At 40.2% G+C, this 17,423-nt stretch overlaps 1 protein-coding gene across 2 annotated transcripts in view; it reads left to right on the plus strand.

Annotated features, from left to right (window-relative positions):
* The window catches only part of mideasb (mitotic deacetylase associated SANT domain protein b), a 31,390-nt gene extending 29,208 nt beyond the window's left edge, over window positions 1–2,182 (plus strand). For both annotated transcript variants that reach the window (XM_036150588.1, XM_036150587.1), the window contains exon 13: window positions 1,730–2,182. In XM_036150588.1, the coding sequence (XP_036006481.1) occupies window positions 1,730–1,970 (241 nt within the window). In that variant the 3' untranslated portion in view covers window positions 1,971–2,182. The remainder of the gene's footprint in view (window positions 1–1,729) is intronic.
* The last annotated feature ends 15,241 nt before the right edge of the window (window positions 2,183–17,423 follow it).

The following is a 17,423-nucleotide window of genomic DNA, read 5'->3' on the forward strand; positions in this document are numbered from 1 at the left end:
TGCATTTAATAGTAGTATGAACGGCCGCCTCAGAAAATCCGATTTCAGCAAAAAATTGGAATTTAGCATCAAGACCTGCAGTGTGAACGTAGCCTTATTCGTCCTAAAAGTGTTCTGTCAGGTTTGATCAGTCAAAGTCATCGCCCCCAAACTCTCTCATCCATGTTTTTATGGAACGTGCTCTGGTGCTCTGGTGCTCTGTCATGTTGGTGAGGAAGGGGCCGTCTCCAAACTGTTCCCATAGAGTTGTGAGCATAAAATTGGCCAAAATCTCTTGGTCAGCTGAAGCATTCAGAGATTCTTTTCACTGCAACTAAGGGGCGAAGGCCGGCTCCCCTCCACCAAACTTTAGACTTGGCGCATTACAGTCAGAGAAGCACCGTTCTCCTGACAACAGCCAAACCCAGACTCGTCCATCAGATCGCCAGACGGAGAAGCGCGATTCGCTCCACCACGTCTCCGGACTCCAGCGGCATCATGCTTTACTCCGATGCTTTGCGTCGTACTCGGTGACGTATGGCTTGGCTGCAGCTGCTCGCCCACTCTATAAAGCGCTTTTAAACACTGCTCTTGAGCTAATCTGAAGGCCCAGTGAAGTTTGGAGGTCGGTGGTGATGGACCGCAGAAAGTTGGCGGCCTCTGCGCCTCAGCATCTGCGTCGGTTTGTGTGCCCCACCGCTGTGGCCGAGTTGGTGCCGCTCCAGATCACCTCCACGTTGTTCTAATACCACCCACGGTTGACTGTGGGATACCAGGGAGCGATCTCATGACTGGACGCGTTGCACAGGAGGCAGCCCATCACAGAACCCCTGTTGCTGAGAAGCAGTCTGCAGCCTAGGTGCTCGTTTTTTATAGCTGTGGTCCTGGAAGAGACTGGAACATCTGATTTTGATTAATGGGATTGGTGAGCGAATACTAGGGCTGGGCGATATGGATTAAAAAATAAATCTCAGATTTTATCATACCAAATCCGATTAATACATTTTTTTTCCTCCATTTTGTTTCATGAAAAGAAATTAAAGAAATTATTTTAAAACCTTGCTTTTATGTCAAGCATTTCGTCAAGGAGTTGACCTGAATTCAAAGTGCAACTAAAAATAAGCTGTGAAACATGCAAAACAAGATGGTAGCCGTGCCATTATAAACAATGAAAATATAACAAAACATTTGCTGCTAGTGGTATTACACATTGAGCTAAGAACAGGCTTCACTGCACTTGTGAACTTCAAACTAAGTTAAAAAAAAAAGTAAATAAGTAAATGAAGTACCTCGTATTATGGTAAAAAAAGTTTCCACTTAACAATATTTTGACAATAATTTTGCCTAAACATATATTCAGCATCACATGCTGTTCTCTTCATGGAAACCCAATGAGTGTATTGGCAAAATAAAATCCAGATTTTCCAAAAATGAAATCTTAAAGAATTGTAAATTAGAATTAATCGATTAAATCGATTTATCGCCCAGCCCTAGCGAATACTTTTGACAGCATCTTGTATATGTTGGTCTATCACATAAAATCCCAATAAAATATGTTGAACTGTGGTTGAAGTGTGGCAAAATAACAAGTTACTGCATCTACCAGCACAGACTGACCTTAAATCCTGCTTAATACTTGAAAAAAAAAAAAAAAAACGGCGCCTTAATAGACTCTTGTAACTACGATGTTACCAGTCTCCGGAGAAACCGGGCGTGCCAGGCGTTAACTTTCTAATCACCTCTTCCACAGAGTTTTCTACAAGGTGAAGAGCCGCAGCGCCCACATGAAGAGCCACGCGGAGCAGGAGAAGAAGGCGGCCGCCCTGCGCCAGAAGGAGGCGGAGGAGCGCGCCGCGGCGAGGGCCGCAGCCGAGGCGGCGGCCACCATGGCGGCGCGGCAGCTGAACGGAACGCGGCAGGCGGGCTGCGACAGCGCCAACGACGACTCGTCGGGCGGAGACGACGAGGACGACGAGGACTGGCGGAATTAGGGCGGCACGCAGGGACCCGCTCCACCAGGCAGGGCGGCTTATTCTCTTTTAAAGAGCAGACGTACCTGCCCCCCCCCCCCCAGCTGGCGTAGAAACGCAGGACTACCGTCGCTCGGCGCAGTCGGACGCTCTAAACTCGTGAGCTTCTGGGATTTGTTCGTTTCTCACCAAAAGTCCCATTTACTCAGCTTGAAAAGCTTTTTTTTTTTTTTCAAGAGTTACCTCTCCTGCTCACAGGGCTCGGTGAAATCAAAGCCATGCCTCTCCTCCCGGCGTCGTCCTGTTGTTTTCCCAGCCGCAGCCTTCCTCTGCACTTTGAGTCCCGCCTCGCTTTGTTCCTACAGGCATGATGGACCCCCACCCCCCCCATCTTCTGTTTCCTTTCACCTCTGGTTCTTCTGCATCCCAACTGATGAGCATCAGAGGACGTTCAGGCGACTGCTATCTGATAGCGGGGATGGACTCTGGCGCGTTCGGACCGCCGCCCCCCCCCGTGTCACGGCTCGTCTGCACCAACAGCTGCCAAAAGTGTTTTTAGAAGCATGAAGTGGGTTCGCTCTGTTTATTATCCGGGCTTTGGTTCTGTGAATCCCCGTCATCACCCCCTTTATAAAGCCCACGTTGTTCCTCACAGTTTATGCCTTAGATGTTATGACAACTTTATTTGAAAATGACAATCAATTTTACACTGTTGGTGTTTTTTATGGACATGTATATAAACAGGTCAACCCCCCCCCACCTCCCCCTTTCTGTAGTTACATGTGGTTCTTGTTGTTTTTGTGAATATTGTTGCTAATTATTGTTATTAATATTATTATTATTATATTCTAGTTTTGGCTGCCGTTTTAAGCGCTTTTTTTAAGCCTTTTTTTCCCTCTTTTTTTTGTATTTAAACAAAATAACTGCTCCTTGCTCCCTGTTTATAGCTGTGATTTTTTTATTTTTTTTATTTTTAAGTCATTCATTGGGAGCCAAGAAATGAAGAAAAGGCAGAAATGTATGTGCAATAGAACAAGTCGACCCCCTCTTCTTTGTTCCCTGTCCGCTCAGAAGCCGCTGCTCCGGATGCCTCGCTGCCAGCCCTGGAACCGATAGCAGGTCCCGACTCAGACTGTTCAGACCGCGGGTCTCTGCGGACGCAGGCGAGACGACGGCCAGCCCGGTCTGGTCCCAAACACGCTTCAGTATTCATGGCATCACATTGGCTTTCACAATGTGTGCCTTTAGTTTAATTTGTAGACGAAGCATAGCGCCGATCCAGGCACGGGCCTCTCTTCTGTTCTGTCTTTACGTGGTTTAAATGCCACAGTGCGGCGGCGTTTATAGAAAACCTTAGGCTATAAAGTATAATGTGATGTTATTGCCATGATTGACTGTTGGCAGTTCTGATATCTTGTATTTCATCCTTCTTTTGAGCCGCGCAAACAGACAGAAGCAAAAAATATTAAATAAAGCTCCTTGTGGGAGTTTTCAAGCGAGCGTGCTTACTGCACAGAATCTGTCGGGAATATTTTCAGACGTCTTTCTCGTGAGGGAGGGAAGCGTGCCGAAGCCTTCTTTCAGCCAGCTGACCTGCAGTCTGCAGCAATGATAGCCTGTTCTCTCCCACTCTTCAGATCGCTATGATGGGACATTTGAGAGCTTTTATAACGTTAACCGGGCCTTGCCTACTCCAACGTGAGACCAAGAAGGGCAGAAACACTCTGTGCTACATACTAAACATAATGCAAGGCGCTCGTTGGGTTTGAATCGATGTAAGTTTTGCCATTCAGCTTAAGCGCGTTTCAGTTTTCTGTTGTCTGTCAGTAAATCATTTACTTTAATCAACTGCCAAGCTTTTAGAAACTAGAATTCAATGTTTATTTTGAACTGAAATTTCTGCCTCATGCTTTCTACCTCAGCTTTGTTGCCCGTCAAGACTGTTATCAGTAAGAAACCTTTGCTAAACATCGGGTGAGACTTTCGTTTTTCGTCTTCTGCAGCCCGAGCTCCGATTGTAAACATGATAAAAACTGACATAGGTTTGCTTTTTTTTTTTTTTTTTTTTTGTTGTTCGACAAAACCCACTCCTTGTTACGGATTTAGATATCCAACAGATTTAATTTTCTCTTGGATCAAATCTCAATTATTATTATTTATTTTTTTCCTTACAACTTCCAGCCGCAGTTTGTTTTCCAAGCTTCTCTAAAATGCCCGTTGATGACAGCAAATCATTTACTGACAAACACTTCTCCTGCAATCAAACCTTACAGAAGGCTCGGGTTTACACGACTGCGCTAAGCCCACAGGTGTTTAGTATTAAATCTTAAGTCAGGACCTTAAGAAGAACCGGGATCTCTAAACAAGGTGTCCCAGTCTGCGTTTGGATCTTGGCTCGGTGATTTCCGGAGCGGCTGCGTTACGAACGATCAAAACGTCGAGCTTTTTCAGTCACACGTGGCTCTCAAGCGCCAACACGAAGACAAAAGTTTTCATCTTTTCCCAGCAGGCAGGTTGGACCCGTGATTCCTCTTTACCTGGAACGAGGCACTGAGTTGGACCATCGTAACCGTGATTCATGTGTTGCTACATATCCCAGTGTTAAGCCCTTTAGCCTGGAGCAGGCTTCAGCTGCCGAAGCAACAAATGGGCGAAAGGGTTGTTTTCCTTTAAAGGACAAACCACAGCCCTGAGGGAGGAGGGGGGGTACAAACAAACCGCTCACCCTAGAAGTTAAAATCTGGGTCTATGCACAGACTGTGTGTGTGTGTGCGTGAGTGTGTGTGTGTGTGTTTAAAGCATCTTGTCAGCGGTGTGTATGAGTTCTGTGAATTGTTTGACTGCGTACAAGTCAGAAACAAACATAAAAAAAAAAAGTTTTGCAGACTGTTCACGTTTGGTATGTTAATTTATATCTCCTTTTTGTCTCGAGGTTCTTGTTTGGGTTTGGGTGGGGGAGGGGAACTGTGTTGCAAAAAAAAAAAGTTTCAAAGAAGATTTTTTTTGCCGGTGAAAAAAGCGGAGGCCGCAAACACGTCTCATTTCATCCGGCCGGATAAGGGAAACTTGGAAAAGCAAATGTTTATTTAGCTAAAGATTGGAAATATATATGAACGGAATTCTATGTTTGCATACTTTCTATGCTATTTTCATATAGGGTTCACACTAATGCTAAAATCAGAGAGGGTTCTCAAGAGCTTTTTACTACAGTGTAACTTATTCGTTTTGATTTGATTTTTACCACCTGTGTTTTTAGTAATGGTTTTATGGAAGCACTGTACATTAAAGGTTCAAAACGTTCAGCAGACTCCGAGCATCTGAGTTTCCTTTTTGCTTTTGCTTATTTTTTTTTTTTTGGTTTAACGCCCATGAAGTCTCTCCTTACACTGAACAGTGAAGTCCAGAGGTTATGGCACTTGCAGAAACCCTGGAGCTGTGTACTCCTTGCGGAGCCGGAGCACAGTGCTTTTCAGGTAAATCCAGTTTATAGAACGCCACTTGACAGCAGACGTCATCTTCGGGTACGTCACAAGTCAAACGAGTCCAATTCATATCAATTGTGGAGAAATTACTGTTTTTTTTTTGTCATTTCTAAGATATTTATTAGCTTAGAATCTAACAAAAATCATCAGAAGTTAACTTGGTTATATTTAAATTAAGTAAACAATCATGCTTAGGGGAGTGGTGACCTAGTGGTTAGAGCACAGAGCTTCGGTCCCAGAGGTCCTGAGTTCAACTCCCACAAGCTGCCATTTTGGGTCCCTGAGCAAGACCCTTAACCCCCAATTGCTCCCAAGGCACCGCACAGTGGCAGCCCACTGCTCCCCAAGGGGATGGGTTAAGATGCAGAAGTGAATTTCTCCATTGTGAGATCAATGAAGTCAAATTATTATTATTATTATTAAACACGAACAAGACATCTATGTAAAGGGAAATTACAAAGGGATTTGAGAATTAATGTTCAGTCTTGTCAGTCCATTCGTGATCTGGCATTAACATTTCTGTATTAAGTCCAACTCCAAACTATTTTTAAAAATAATTTGAAGTTCTAAATACCTGTCATAAATCTAAGGGGATAATATGGAAGAAGGCATAAAAGAGGAGGGAGGCTTTCCATGGGTTCATGTGCCAATAAACATCCCTAGAGATGAACTTTTGACCTAATGAAGTGGGTCAGATCCCATTGAATTGTGGTACTGAACATCCGGTTTCTTGGCTCGGTGAAGGCGGGAATGTTGGCGCATCTGGTCGACTCGGCCTCAGGGGCATCTCCAGAGAAGCGCCGGCTGCTTTTATCTGGCAAAAGGCCCTGGACTGGTGTGGTTCCTCTCTTTGGAATTCAGAGCCCAATCATAAATGATAACAAATCAAATGTGCTGGATAAGCTGGGTGCTAGTCTACTGCAAGTGCTCAGAGGCAAAGCGGAAAACCGTCTGCTGGAGCTTTAAAGATTATACTGTGAACCCAAACAAACAAAAAAAAGCAGTCTACAATCGAATCGTTCTAAAAAATGTGAACTTGCACAACATCCTCAAGGGTTGTGTGTGTTTCTCTCTGTCTCTCACCGTCTGACTCAGTCCATTTTCTGACTCAGCTGTAGTGGATGGCTAAGAGAGGACCCCATTCATTGCTAGGTCACACTAATGACAGAAAACAGATCGGACTAATGTTCCTTAACATTAGAAATCACCGGCTGGAGACAGAAGTCAATCTCTCTTCAGGCTCTGAGACAGGCAGGAAGATAAAGTGTGCATCCAGTTTTAAAGTCTAAAGGTTGTGACTGACTGACTATTTATGGATCATTGCTAAAGCTTTGCTGAGTTCTACACTGCTTAGAATAAGATTGTTCACTTTACAAAGCATTATCTGGCATGCGCTGACACTCATCTCTATAAATGGTTCCTGATCATAAACAATGCATGTTTTACTCCACAGATCACACAATCTGTGGAGTAAAACACTTTAACTTGATCTAAACTCATAAGGAAATTCTTTTCTGCAGTCTTGGCTTAAAAGAGTAATTTGTGTCTGCAATGGTGCACCAAAAAAATGGTGTATAATCAAATAAATCGAAACATATAGGAGGATTCAAAGTCCTTTACATTACTTAATTTTAGTCAATAATGCAAAGAAGGCACAGTTACACATTAGTCAGGACAGAATGATCCGGGGGTCAAATCCCCTCTTTAAAAAAAGCTGTTATTGTTGTGATTTACAGCACGCAAAGTGATAAGGTGAGCCTCAATGTCGCCGTTTCTCATTATCTCCAGATAACGAGTCTGGCTTTACACCTGAAATTGAGTTTTTAAAAACGTCATCTTTGGAAATGTTATTTTTTGAAGTGTCCCTCTTCCCATCAGAAACCCTGTCTGCAAATGGACGGTTGGGGTAAAAGGAGCAGAAAAAAAACAACAACCCTTTTTAAAAATAGGCCTGTTAATGTGGGCCCGGTCTCTTAAAGTGGTGTAAAAAATACCACCTTTCGCATCCTCAATAATAGTCTACATGGTTACAGTGATTGTGCTCCACTTATAGTTACGCAGCGGCTTGAGCAGCGCGCCTGCGCTCTGGGAATGCTGCAAGTACTCATATCCTGCAGACTGCTACTATGGCGTTACGAGAACAAAGTAATTAAATTGAGAGAATAAAGCAGTCATTTGATTAAAACTCTTCCCCTGTGTTAAAATCAGGAATGCTAAGCATCTTGTAAAGTTATACTTTGGCATCGGTTTCACAGTTAAGGAAATATAAAATCTTTTTAGCAAATCAGCATCACATTAACTTTTTTTCTCATATATGACTTTATTCTCATGATGTTCTTTATTCTTGTACACCTAATATTTGACTTTATTCTTGTAATTTCAAAAAACACATTGTGTTGGTCATTGTAGGTTAAAGAAAAAACAATATTGGCCACAGAGAAGTACATTTCCACAAAAAAAATCAGAAATTTTTAGATTAATTTTATATATTTACGTTTTTGATGTCGAAAAGTCTTAAGTTTTCGAGATTTTTTTTTTCCATGATTAAAGGCATGAATTTGCTATATTACAACAAAAATATCTCTGACAAAGTAAAGTCAGCAATTTGGGATCATCTTGTGACCCCCACTTTGGGAACCCCAGCCCTAAGGGAAGGGTTAAATGTAGAAGGGTTAGGGTTACATTTCTTTGGAATGTGTGTTGTAATGACAAACAAATATTTATTCTTCTTCTCACTCATCAGTGATGTCCTGAATGCTGGAGTCTCTTTTTTTGTTGACAAAACCAGATATTTTGTCCTAACAGCAGTTTCTTCAGGACAGCCTTTTGTTTTAAACATACATCTGACTCGACACACAGCTACAGCTTTCAGTAAAATCACCCTTTTGCTACTCACAATGTTTAATTTAGATCAGTTTGCTAAAGTGCTAGTCTTATACGAGCCTACTTTCTCTCCGTTTTGATTAGACCTGTCGATAATAGCTGTACGGCTCAACATACAGTATGTCAATGCAGTGTTAGTTATTCGTTTGTAATCAAATCTTACAGAAAAAGCAATCTTCTGGTTCATAAATTTAGGGATTTACATTTTATTCTGCAAAAGTCACAGAATGGAAGCTGAAGCAGCCAATACAGTCTCTCCTTTACTGTGAACATCACTGTAAAAGGTTAAAAAAACAACTGAGTTGTTCAGGCAAAACCTAGATTCTTTAGATGAACAAAAACAAGTGCATGGCCAAGAGAATAAGATTTTATGTCAAGAGATTAAGATAAAAAAAAAAAATGTCGGTCTTTGTTGCACAAATCGTGCCAAACTTCACTTTAGTCATAAGCACAGAATCAGCTGTGGAGAGTGGCTGAAATTCAATTTTCAATGTAATTTGCAGGCTGATTGCAATGAAAGAGGGGCAGGTGTGCTTGTAATCATGTTCTTGTCAGGGTCACCGTTACTTCATTAGAAAAATGCTCCGCAATCAGTGTGTTGCATTGAAATAGCAACACATGGAATTAGTGCAGAGAAGAAAATAGGCCTGAAAGAACAGTTCTTCAGATAATCAAGAACATCAATGATATTTGTCCCCTTGACATAGATTTTCATCTGCAGGTTTCTCTTTTTTTTTTCTTCAGCTTTGGACCAGAATTCTTATTTTTTTTGTAAAAATAAATAAATAATAATAATCGAACAAAAAACCCACCTAATCAAGATATACAAGAAATGCCTCCACCCCCTGGACTGTCTCCCCCTGAAGACAATGCTACCGACCCCTCTTGCCACCAGTGCAGAGCTTACTTTGTATAGCGAACTAAAGCTTTGGGATAAGAAGGGCAGCAAAGAAGCTACTCCTGTAAAAAAAAATTAAATAAATAAATAATCATGCTGCAGTTATTTTTGAAACATCCTTCTGTTTGTCAGTGAAACCTGAAAAAATTATTCACATGTAAAAGTAAATCAGAGCATTGCGCACCCTGTGCCGTACAAGCAGTACACCATCTTTATACAATCCATTCAGGGGTATTGCTTCTCATCCAAGTATGTTAGCATCAGGCAGTTCTACCCGAGAAACACCCACGAATGAAGAGTTGTGTCAAAGTATCCAGAAAATACAGACACAGAGTGGACATCTGTGTCTTTTACATGATGGAGCACCTTGTCACCAAGCACCTTACTATTCTTAATATTCTTCTAGCTCCATATCTTAATTCAATTTCAGTCAACATGCCAAAATCAATTGAAGGTATTATGTAGCGACGATGAAGAAACATCAATACCACATTATTCTCACGAAATGGCAAATTAAAGCCTTTAAATCTACAACATACTTTTATTTGTTCTGCAGTACACCACAGAAACAAGTAAAAACTATCTAACAATATTAAAACCACTCATTTCTCTCACTGTTCTGCAAACTGTGCGAGGCTACGCTTGTATAGCTGATGGACTGCACTGGTCCACCAGGGGGCGGTATTGCCCCAGAATTCATCTGCACAAAGAGAACTGGGTGCTTCAGCTGCAGCAAACCTGACCCACATGCTGGTCTGAAAAAAAAAAAAAAAAAACTGGTCACAAAGAGGTTTTAATCAAGAAGCCTAATCTGCTGCATGTATCAACAAATGTTTGTTTATCCTAAACTAATCCTAAACCATCACAGTTTGAAAACCCACCATCAGACATATTAATGAAAATGAAAAAGTTTTTCTGTTTTTCCAGTTAAGGATATAGAGACAGATTAAATTACCTTATTTGATGAAGTAATCACACACGTTTTGTGCGTACTATTTGAAAATCGCTCGATTATGAAGTTACTTTCCGAGGGCAGTTAAGAAAATAGTGCTGTGCTCCACCTTTCACACTTGATTTTATCCAGATTTTGTCACTTTACAGCCTCAAAAGTTCAGTTTGGTACGAGCGACAGCAAAAGGTGTCACATGATTGACCATAACCCAAATTATAGTCCGTCTGTGTAATTTAGTTGCAGCCTATTTGCAGTTGTTCTAGGAAAATCTCGTGCACTCCACAAGTATTGTCTTCGAGAAAGACAAACTATAAGATGTCCTGACTGCTTTTCACTCTGAGCCATTGAACTCTAACCTACAGGCTCATCGCCCAAACACGCCATCCCTGTTGTGGAACATGGTGGGGGCAGCATCATGCTCTGGGGATGCTTTTCTTCTGCATCTTCAGAGAAGATGGATGGAAGTATATGCGGGGAAACAGAGGAAGAAAACATGTTAGCTGCAAAAAAAAAAAAAAAAAAGCATTAACCCTGAACATTCAGCGACTGCTATAATGTCCAAAGCAAAGCATGTTCATGAGTTAGAAAAGTTCAGTGAAAGTTCAGACCTACATCTGATAGCAATATGTGGCAAGATTTCGACACTGCTGGTTGTAGATGCCCTCCAGCCAATGTAACTGAACTTGAGCAATTTTGCAAAGCGCAACAGGCTTCTTTCTGCCTCTCGATGTACAAAAGTTTCTAGAGTGTCGAAAGGTTAAAGGAATGCTAGAATTTCTGCAGGTCACTGCATTTCCATATATAAAGTCATATGCAATAAATTTGAATATTATAGAAAAGGTAATTTATTTCAGTAACTCCAATCACTAAGGGAACACATTATGTAGATTAACACAAACTGAGGATGTGTAAAGCCATTATTTCTGTTGATTAAGACATACCCCCAAGCTCCAGCTAATAAAAACACAGCATTTAAGATTAGAATATTGCGTCAGACCAATAGAAAAACAAGATTTTTCTTGCAGCAATGGGGGCTTGATGAAAAGCATGTTTAATACTGGGTTAAAGGTTGTTGTTTTATTTTCCCAGTATGCTTTTAATCTTACAAACGAGCTTCTTAGAAATGCATATTCTAACTTATTGAATATGACTGTATGTTAAATAGAGCTTTTATGTGCAGCTACACCCAGCATCGTTATCAACGTGAGAGCTCATCAGTTTCGCTGTTTTTGTGCAATTTGTGTGGCACGGCTCAAATTATTACCTGTAAAACTGGAACTAAAGGTTCTCGCAGAATTAACTGTCTGAGTACATTTAGAAAGACTTCCCAAAAATGGAACATTTTCAACTGTGCAAAATAATTTCATGGAAATTATCAAACATCCTATGGTTATTTTGTTTGTATTGGTAGTATTATGGCTTAAAGTTCCAACTGAGGATAGTATCAAGCTCGGTTTCCCGGTGGAGCTTGGAAATGTTCCGATTTGTTCATCTCAGCGTGAACCTACTGTTCCCGTTAGAATCGTCCTCCCACTCTTACAGCCTTCACTTTATTGTTCCTGCTCAGTTGTTTTGCTTATTTTTTGCCACCTTTTTTAATATCTTCCCCTTCTGTCATGAGCAGAAACCTGCAGCAAAAGAGAGAGAGAAAAAAAAGCGGAATTGTTCACCGCTTTTATGTTTACGATTATGACATTGGAGGATGGTTAGGCAATAACTGTGGAGCAGCAGGATCTGGCAGTGTCAGATCAAATGATGACAAGGACTGCTTACTTCTCCCTCTAGCACCGCGGCGGGCAGCAGGAAAATCTGGGAAAGGCAAACAAGAACAGCATGCGGCTCAGATGTGTCCTCGCATTCTGTTTTTCGCCAGATCCGACCCGTGAGAGCAGGAGGATGAGGAGGAGTGTGAGGAGGAGGAGGAGGAGGAGGGCTGCATGGAGGAGGAAGAGAAAAATGTGGGAAGAAGGGAAGAGAGGCATGCACAAGAACTTTATCTGTTGATCTCTGGAGAAAATCAGAGACCAGGCTGATGTTTGGGAAGATTTTAATGAAAGAGAACATACAAATTTATCTTTAAAACATGGTAATTTAAGCATTAAATTTAAAATTATCTTTTAAGAGAGTCCTATGACCTAATGGATCTCTTCTATCCACCCTGATATTATGGAACATCACTCATGCAACTTGGATAAAAACTGCAGGTTATTTACTGTATAACGATCATACAGTTTAACTACCCCCTGAACCTCAGACAATGTGAGTCGGGGGGAAACCTGAAGAGTGTGGCCAGGTGCTCTCCCCAGGAGTGTGTGAACAGAAGTGTGAGTAGGAGTTCAGATTCAAGATATGACTGTGAATGAGTCCCCAACCGTCAGCGCCTCAGTTGTTATGCTGAGGCCTGATATGAGTCTGTGCTCTCAGTCTAGCCATCATGAGGTGAGATATGATGACCCTCAGCCCAGTGGACAGATCCTGCCAAATTATGTGTTAAATTTGTGAGAAAGCTAAAATCTAAACCTGATGGAGGCTCTTAAGTCTTCGCTATAGAAGTACAGTACTCTAACCTAGTGGTGCCCAAACCTTCTGCCTAGTGGGCCAAGATTGTCAAGTTGAAAGTACTCAGGGGACAGGGGATATATATATATATATATATATATATATATATATATATATATATATATATATATATATATATATATATATATATATATATATATGTATATATGTATGTATATATATATATATATATATATATATATGTGTGTATATTGTCATTGCAAACTGAAATATACTTGCAGTATATTTGCAAACTTCCTTTTATATTCTTAGACCCCCCCTGAAAACAAACAATCCTTAAATATTGAATGTAACAAAGATGTCGAACTGAAGGAAGAGCCTCTTTCAAAAAAAATTTGAAAGCAAAATGTCTGAAAAATATTAATCTTAAAAAATAATCTTTAATCAACCAATTATTTAAATAAGATTTTAATTTGTTGGGTGAACATATGGCTTAAGATTGTTTCTCTTTTTCCATCCACACCAACCACCTGTGCAGATGGGCCTAAATTCACACTATTCTTGACACATTACTCAAAATCCTTCCAAGTGCCATAAATTAGCATCAGCCCCACGTTTGTCTTTTGATAAGAAAAACATTTTAGAAAATGCTCCACAGCGCCCCCTAAAGACCAGCCCCTCTGACTAGTTTAGCACAGAGCTATGAAATTCTATGGACATGAAAAAGAACCCAAGGAGCAAAGATAGGGATATAGGATGTACGCCCTAAAATATTGATATATATTAATATATAGCAATGCCCTAAAATAAACAGGGAGGCTGCTGTTTCGAATCAAATCTGCCATTTAGCATAATCTTGTATTTTCACAACTTCCACCTAAGGATTTTGCCTCGTGGCCTTGGAAACTGGCTCAGTATGCTCATAGAGCATTGGGGATTAAGTATTACCAGAAACTTGAGTTTTCTCTAGAGTGCGTGGGTGTGACTGGATCCTGAACTCTGACTGCTCTATGTGCAAAACCAAGCTCACACATGAAATGTCGCTATTGACAAAAACAAAAGTCACGTTCCCAATAGCAAGCAAAAATTCCCATTTTTCTACTGGACAACCCTCTTCGATCCTTTTGATGATACATAAAAATTGCCGGGTTGATCCTGAGACCCCATTTGCTGTTTTTGGGACAGAAGGTTGTTCGTTTTAAGCAAACATTGGGTCAAAACCTGTGACCCAGTTTGTTGAGCTAGAGAACACCATAAGCCCAGGCTGCCATTTTTAAAACATGATCATATTTCACTAAACCTCTTCCACGGGGTTGAAATAAGAAAGCTTTAGATGATGAATTTATTCTGTGTCAACGTTCAAGTGCTGGGTTTATCATGCTAGCTATGACCAAGTTTGCTTGTTTAAGATAACGTCACCTTTTTTTGTTTTACCTGGTACCTAGCTAGCACAAGCTAGGCTAGCCATTAACAATTCAACCAAAGAAAGGGTCTGAAATACAGTTTAGTCAGGCAAGCAAATTAAATCCCTTTCAACTTTTTACTTTTTTGCAGTTGTATTGCGCTTTTCTTTTGTTTTAACTGAATCGGTTTAATCATTTATTTAAATTTGAAGTTTTAGCTAAAGGTGCACAGAGTAGGATATAATAACCACAATCTATTTAATGCAGCGTTCTTCAACGACTGAAAATGTTGCTATCTAAACTAATTCATGTGGTTTATGTCTTTATTTTTAATCTCATAATTTTTTAAAATTCAGAATTAAGGTTAAAAAAACATTCATTATCTGCCAAATATGACTTGTAAAGTAATTAAGATAAAATATTTTGTTACTTAGTCCTTTAAACCTACTCTATAGTAGCTCTAACTTTAGAAATTAGTCAGTAATCTGTTTTCTGGATTGAAAATACGCTGAAAACCCTGTTGTGTTAAATCAACCAATAGCCATACTGGGTCCATATTTAACCCGGTGATGGGTTAGTAAAATATTCCAAACTGCGTTTTTTTAAAAATTATCCACTTTACTCTGTCTAATAACAGAAGACACATTCAGTTTGCTTGATATTGAGATTTTAATATATATAAACATATTTTATGAACTTCTTTCTCTCATGTTCATTCTGATGCTTCCAGTAATCACGAGCTACATGTGGACTGTCTTCCTCCAGACCCTTATTTTGCAGTGACTACATGCAAAATGGGGTTTGGCATGATCTTAAAGAAACAGGCAAAACCTTTCATTAGGAAAACATGATCTTGAAGACTTAATGCTTCGAAACCTGAATATATCAGTAAATACTTACCACATGCACTGATGGATCCCCCTACCAAAATAGCGGTCCATATGCAATCATGCTTTAGTTTATCCAGTAAGATCCCCCCTTGGTATTTTCCACAAACAGTTTATATTTTTCATTTGTCTTTTTCATGAAATGTTATTCCATTATAGGGACAAAAAAACATGATGACAGAAGCCTGGAGAGGAATTAGAAGAGCGAAGGAATCTCATAAAACCACTTCTGGTGCCCATTGTTTAATTGCAGTCTTAGTGGGAGGCCCCTTAATCTCAGAGTAGTTTAATAGAGGAAAACAAGCCTGCCAAACTCATGCTCTTTAAAGTAAACATGGGAGAAACGTTGACCAATGGCAACGTTTATTATTATGTATTTATATTTAAAATTCATTTCTTTTTGAAGAACAGATCCTCATCGTCAGACCTAATGGCCTTTTTATGCTCCCTCTTCTCTGCAACTCTTTGCAGGAAGCTAGGTGCCAAACAGTTTTATGGCAGAAACATATCCTTCCTGCACACTTTCTGGATCCTTATTGACAATTACAACACAATAGGGCATATTTGTATACATCTACTAAATGAAACCTCCTGCATTCTGGAGCATTAATTAGCTCCAACTGAGTTGTGGTAAATGAGACGGGAGGGTGAGTGGGGAGAAAGAACAGTGATGGTTAACATGTTAGAGACTTAGACTTAGACAACTTTATTTGTCATTTTGTATGCACAGAGTGCGTACAGAATGAAATTTCGTTGCATACAGCTTGTTAATTGCAGTAAAAATTAAATTACAGTATAAGGTGCAGCAGTGATTTAAAAGTAAACAATTTAAATGTACACAATGCAGGAGAAGTCACAGTGTACATGTGAGTATTTTTAAAACCATTTGTATGTGCAGAATTGATTGTGCAAGGGCATTTATGCAGGAATACAGCTTGTTACTTAGGGAGTGATGGAAGTACGGGTTACCAAGGACGAAACTATAACATTAGAGGTTGAGTCTGAAGAGGATGGCCATGCTCAGTTTTGGAAACAAAGACCACAGCCCTCTTCTGGTGACCCCACAGGTTTTCTGAACTTCAGTTCAGGACACTGCCTAGGCCATTCCACAGCTTGAATTTTCCTCAAATGACGGCATTTCTGATTCTTGTTGATTTGGAAATATTTCTTGCTTCGGTGATAAATAACACTTCTCTTCGATTTCACTTTGATATAGTACGCTGGAATTTTTTTTCTTTTGGGGGGGGGGGGGGCATAACAGACCTATTTTTGTCAACCTCAACCAAAAAGAAAGCCCAGGCCATGATTCTGCATCCACCATGTTCCACTATGGTTATGGTGTTCTGATGGTGCGACTATGCGCTGTTTCTTAAATTTGAAAGTTGTGGGCCAGAGTTCAAGTTTGGCTCTTACGGCTGATTTAGCAAGACCTGGATATTTTCTATGGAAGAAAACATAGCCTATCTTGCAACCCTGCTCCTTAGTCCAGACACGTGGAGAACCAGTACGTGTTGGCTCTTCTTGCTGCTCCTTTGTTGTGACCTTCTTGGCAGCCATCATGATTAATTTTTGTCATTTAAAAAAAAAAAAACATATTGAGAAACATTTGGCTTTGGCAACTTGATGGTTTTTCCACACTCTCTTTAATCATATATAATGTTTTTACTGCTCCTGACTGATACCTTTGTCCATTGAAATCAGTTTGATCTTTTCTAATCCATCTTTAAGTAATGGCTTTAGCTAAAGGATAAAAATGAGCAGACATCAAGGAAATCGTATGAGGATTACTAAACTTTTATTCATATTTTGTGTAGGTTTTGCTGCATGGGAAGTCAAAAAGACTGAGTGCTAGTATTAGTTTAAGGGTGTGTACACACGCCAGTGGATTATCCAAGCGTTGTTGTTTTTTTCCCACTTCCAACGGCTTTGTTCGTCTTTCCCATAAAGTGTTCAGGATTAATGTCTCATTATTCATTTGAAAGGTTTTCAAAATGGCTTGTCATGGTCCTCAATTATTTACATAGCAAAATCCTGGCATTTGAGCAATAGTGTGTACACATTGGAGAACCACTGCTGTTAAGTAAATGGCTTTAAGACTCTAGAAGATGTGAAATAAATTTGTCTGAATTACTGCTGATTCACAAAGCAGGCCACCCACGTCAGAACATAGCGCATAACTGTAACAAGGAAAAATAAACATTTAAAAAGCCGTCCCCCAGTTCAATACTGAAGAACCACCTTTCTCTGAACACGCTAACAGGTTTTTTCTCAATGTTTACCTTCTATTTAGCTTCTCCTATAAACTCTGACTAGTGTCACTGCTGAAGAAAAGCAATCCCACAGCATGATGCTTCCACAATGTTTCATAATGGATGTGGGAATGTGTAAAGTGACTTTTCCACCACACATAGCATTTTGCATTTAGGAAAATATGTGCATTTCTTTGGAT

This window comes from Fundulus heteroclitus, chromosome 19, assembly GCF_011125445.2.
Source record: "Fundulus heteroclitus isolate FHET01 chromosome 19, MU-UCD_Fhet_4.1, whole genome shotgun sequence".
NCBI classification, from domain to species: Eukaryota; Metazoa; Chordata; class Actinopteri; order Cyprinodontiformes; family Fundulidae; genus Fundulus; species Fundulus heteroclitus.